Raw genomic sequence first — 5,044 nt, 5'->3', positions numbered from 1 at the left:
GGGGCTTTTCGGCCCCCCCCCGGGTTTTATTTATTTATTTATTTGTTTCGGTACTTCGCACGGCGTTGGACATGGAGCCGCCGCGACTCTTTTGATGCACGCCGGGCGGCTTTTTTTGGCAGGATTTGCCTCCGTATGGTTTTCCAGCGGTGGGAGGACCCTTCCCCATCCTTGCCCGTCTCCTTGAGTTAGTTCCCTGCGCGCTCGGGAGCCTCGGAGCCTCCTGGACTGAATGCAACTTTTTTTCCTCCCTCCGCACCCCTTTCCCCTTTGCTGATCCCTGTCAGCAGGGACCGAAAAAAAAAAAAGCCCCGGCGAGGAGGAGGAAGGGGCTGTGCGTGCATGTGTGGTTGCTGCTGGTGCTGAGGACCCGAATCTGTAGGTGCGTGTTGAAATATGGAGAATAGTCTTGGATGTGTTTGGGTACCAAAGCTGGCTTTTCTCCTCTTCGGGTTTACGCTGGCGAGCCTGCATCCTCGAGTCTCCGGTAAGTCAGTTCTGCCTTATTTGCCTTTGCGCTCCGGGGCGAGGTTGATTTTTCGCCGCATCCCAAAACAATGTGCCCGTTTCTCTTGTGCTAATGGACTTTTCTCATCCTCCGCGAGCGTGATTTGGTTTTTCGGGGGGTTTTGTTGCTGTCGTTGCTCGCTAGTGTGAGCTTTTGCATCACTTCCCACAGATGGGAAGGGGGCACCGGGGTTAGGAGCGCCTTGCGTAGCCTTGGAGAGAAAGGGCAGCGCTGGAAAGAAGGAAATCTATGGAAAATAAAGGAGAACTGTGGCAGGAGGGGGCATAATAGGTGTGTAAGTGTGTGTGCAGTGGCGGTGGTAGGGTTAGTTCCCGTTCTCTTTTGCACCTGATCCCGCTTGCGGTTGGCTACGTTTGCCTGTAGCTTTTCGGGTCTATGTGCTGAAACCAAGGGAAGGGGTTGCCTTTGCTGGGTAAAGGAATAAAAGCAGCAGATGAGTTAGCAAGGCAGAAAACGCAGTTATCTGCAAAGCATCTGCCAACTCTATTAGGCTGCGATTCTTCGGGGCTGCACCTCTCTCGCCGCACTTGGCAGGCACATTTTCTAATTAAAAATGGCAAAGCCAGTTGCGTGTGGAACCGGGGTAGGGCAGGAACGGAGGGAACGGACACAGCGATGCGCTGGGGCTAGCTGTGCGGGAGGTAGAGAAGGGCTCGGCAGTACACAGATCTCTTATTCAAAAAGGAAGAAAAGAGAAATAGGAGTGTGAGCCAAGAAGTGCCGGGAACTAAGAAAGTGCAGCTTTGATTTGCAGGAGGCTCGGGGTGTGAGTGCATGGTGGAGGGAGATGCGTGCAAGGAAATATTATTCTCCAGTGCTCATTTAATTTTCTCCAAAAGAAAACGAGGAACACTTCAGTAGGAGAAACCTGGGGAAGGGGGAGCCTGGAAAATACCAAAAAGGATCCGAGCACACGTCTGTGCACACTGCTTTCGCAGCAGCGACAGAGGAACAATGGGAACCAACTCCCCACACCACGCACACCAGCACTAAAGCAGGTTTTTGTGATGGGAAAAGTGCTGCATACGAAGCGTTTTGCAAAAAGATCCGTGGTGTCTTCTGGCAAAGCTCAGGTTATCAGCTGTGTGTAAATGGCAGTCGCCCATGGAGGTGGTGCTTCCTTTACACCAACGGGTGTACCTTTTGGTTGTCCCGATTTTGGGGAGTTAGCAAGTAAACTGGAAGATGCTTCTCTGCCAAACCAGGAGGTTTATTTTGCATGTGCGTGTGTGCGCGCTTGTGCATGCGTGTCCCCAGCGTTGTCCTCTGCAATTACTTGCGTGGAAGGTGGGACCCAGGCAGTGGGAGTACAGTAATGAATAAGTGTCTCTCTTGCCTTTCCAGCTTAAAGGCTGGGAGATGGGAGACATGGCAGTGATCCTCCTTCGTGCAAGATGATTGACTTGCAGGCTCCTTTGCTGCCAAAGGAGGGGATGGAGTGAGAGCCTCTGTGTGTGAGTGCCTGAGGAGGGAAGGAAGCCGTGTGCTGTGTCAGGGGCCAGACGTGCTGCAAACCCATTGCTCCCACAGCATCAGTATCATTTTGTGGTACGTGGAAGAAACAGGCTGTTTTCCAGCTGCGCGTATTGGTTGTGCGTTTCACACCCTATCTATGATACACAGGTGTTTATTGCACTGATTTTGAAGGTGGCATCTTTGCGTTGCACCCAGTTCCTTGCGCTGTGCTTTGCAAGTGGGCAAAGTTTTCCCAGCGTCGCAGTCCCGGGGGCCGTCGAGAGTTTCTGCTTCCCTGAGCATGCCTGTCGCTATCCCAGGTCAGCCGACAAAACCGAATAAAGCAGATCTTGCCCCTCTCGGGCAAGGCTGCGGCCTCTGTTCGCTCACCGTGGCATTTCCACTCCACCCGTGAGCTGGTGCGCTGTGGGCAGGAGGCGCGGGCAGTGCGCTGTGCCTGGCACGGTCCCTGCGCAGCAGGGCACGGGCAGGCAGCGAGCGCCGCTAACAAAGGGCTCCCGGAGATGCTGCACAATGGGGCCGGCTCCTCTCTTGCTCCCTGCCCAAAGCCCGGAGCTGCTGTGGGCGTGCAGGGGTGCGTTCAAAACTTTGGAGCCGAAGGGCAGCGGCGCATCCATGTGCGGGCAGGGACACGCTGCTTCTGCGCCGGAGTCAAGTCCTGCGCCTGTCGTTTGCCATTGTGTGTGAGGGGCAAAATGTTTTGGGGGATGAGACAACAAGTAAAGCACAACATTGGACTTTCCCTGGTTAAAAACGTGTACACGTGGACAGAAGAACAGATGATGGGCAGTGTTTGCCATCTTGCAAAGAGACCATGGAAAATGTGTTCCTGACAAAGGCAGATGTAAATTATGTAGCGTTTGATCATTATCATGCTGTGTGGTTTATTCTGTGTATGTATTAAAGTAACCACAAAATACCTTCCCCTTTTTTTGGTCTGTAGGTGGGAATTTAACTCAATCTCAAAGGCTTTTTGTGAATGGCTTCTGTGTTTGGTGTCTTTGACTCCCACTAGATCTTGGTGAGAAATTTAGTGTTAGTGCAGCATGTCAGAGCCCAGCGATGTCTGGGTACTATGGCAATCACTTCTGTGAGTGGTGCAGTATAAATCACCAGTGACCTGCCACAGCATCCATTTCACATGCGCTGCAGTTGCCCTCTGTGTTACGAGGTGTGTGAGCCACCACATGTATTGCAGGAGTGGGGTAACCTCTGCATTCGCGGGAGTATTTTTAAAAATGGAAATAAGCTTAGTAGAGGACGAGTAATTTACATTTGAGTAGTCGTCTTCTTTCTATAGTTTCTTGAATATTTTTGTATACAGCTCTTCCTGGTTGATGTCTTTCCTTCTTCACGTCCATACAGAAACAGGACCAACGCTGACTTCAAATACACAGTCAGGAATGTTTGTTTTCGGTGAGATTATGCCAAGCGTAGTGATGTCCAGATTTCACACTTAGTTCATTTATCCTTGACTGCTACTCCCTTCTCCTTCCTGACACAAAACTTAGCGTGAAAGGTCTATTCCAGGGCCCAAGACACGGCAGTGCCATCAAGATACTCTCCTTGTATTTCTCTGTTTGTCTGAACCCTTCTTTGATTGCCTGTTTTACACTGGGACAGTAAGATCTTTGGAGCAGGACTGTAAGGGCTTTGCTTTGCAGATTCACAGCAGGATCATGGTTCGCAGTGAGGGCTTCCAGGATCAAAATGATTAATAAATACATTTGTACTTCTCAAACTTAGGGAAGAAAACCTGTGGGACTGCTCGTTCCAGGTGCAACTTGCAATCCAGGTGAGTTCTTCGCATCATCTGACCGAGCTTAAGTTCAGAGCTAGTGCGCTGACCTTGCTGTTTGCATTTCCCTGGAGCAGCCCGGGTGGAGATGGAGGAGCAAGTGCCGCCTTCTCCCAACCCACCCAGGCTTTCACTCCACTGCCAAGGAGGCGGAGAGCCTTGTTATGCATCCCCGTCCTGTCTCATATTTTGACTGGCAAAAGACGGTGCGGTAGGTGGGCTGGTATTTCCCAGTAGCCTGTTGTTTAACACCATCCTGCAATAATCTGGGTTCTGCCTGAGCTCAGTCCCTGAAGCGTGTGTTGCATGTGATGCCTGGGTTGGCCTCTTCTAACGGGAGACTGCTGTCAATCCAGTGACATGACAGCTAAAATAACTCTTTCAGAGTCATTCATCAGATGCTCGGCACATGGATTTTCCACCAGATGTCCTTTAGAGGGCCAGTACTGATTTTTTAAATGTAATTTTTATGAGATAAAATAACGCCTCAAAATTGAGTGTTTAGTATGTGCCTGCTTGCGTGGCATATCCAGCTGCAAGGATCAAACTCTGCAATGGGTTTGTACCTCCATTCTTGGTGGAAGAGGTTGTTGTGGAGACTTAGCAAATGCGTTAATGTGAGTAAGCTGTGAAAGAAGTTTGCCCTTTCCTGGTATTTTAACATCTTACCGGACTAAAGCTCACCGGTTCCCCTTCATGCTAGCCTAAGAGAAGGCTTAGCTGTGCCACCGTGCAGGTGTTAGGGACACTCAGACTCGAAGGCTACGCATGAGCCAACAGGTAGGTTCTCGCCTCAGGTTTGCTGTTGCAAATCCCTCGACTGATGCGATTTACGGAAGTGAGTCACTTCGTGTATTGAACGAAGTGGTTGTGAAAGAAGCTGACACTCAAAGAGGGGACCACGTTTTCACATGCCTAATTTCCCCTTCTGCTGAAATGCAGGTCTGTAACAGCATGAGTCAGTGCAGCCAGTCTCTTTGTTGTAATACAAATAGATGTAAATTTCTTAAAATGTTGGCCTTGCCTAAATAAAAAGTATACTGACAAATTCCACTGAGGCTTTCATGATTAATTAACTAAAAGCAAAAAAAAATTCACTTCCTCTGTTAAAATTATCCCTTGGGTGAAGCGTTGACCCAAATTTTTTGTTTCCATTGGAATCCAAAGTAAACATGCTGGCCCTGTCCTCATTTCCCTTACATCCCTCTTCCCGCAGCCATGGTGCCCCGGGCTGGACGGAG

At 50.0% G+C, this 5,044-nt stretch overlaps 1 protein-coding gene across 1 annotated transcript in view; it reads left to right on the top strand.

Annotated features, from left to right (window-relative positions):
* The first annotated feature begins 396 nt into the window (after positions 1–396).
* DCC (DCC netrin 1 receptor) overlaps positions 397–5,044 on the top strand; it is a 579,713-nt gene continuing 575,065 nt past the window's right edge. The window contains exon 1 of the mRNA XM_009323064.1: positions 397–487. Within this exon, the coding sequence (XP_009321339.1) occupies positions 397–487 (91 nt within the window). The remainder of the gene's footprint in view (positions 488–5,044) is intronic.

Source organism: Pygoscelis adeliae, unplaced genomic scaffold, assembly GCF_000699105.1.
Source record: "Pygoscelis adeliae isolate BGI_AS28 unplaced genomic scaffold, ASM69910v1 Scaffold174, whole genome shotgun sequence".
Lineage (NCBI taxonomy): Eukaryota > Metazoa > Chordata > Aves > Sphenisciformes > Spheniscidae > Pygoscelis > Pygoscelis adeliae.
This window is presented reverse-complemented; position numbering and strand designations above follow the sequence as displayed.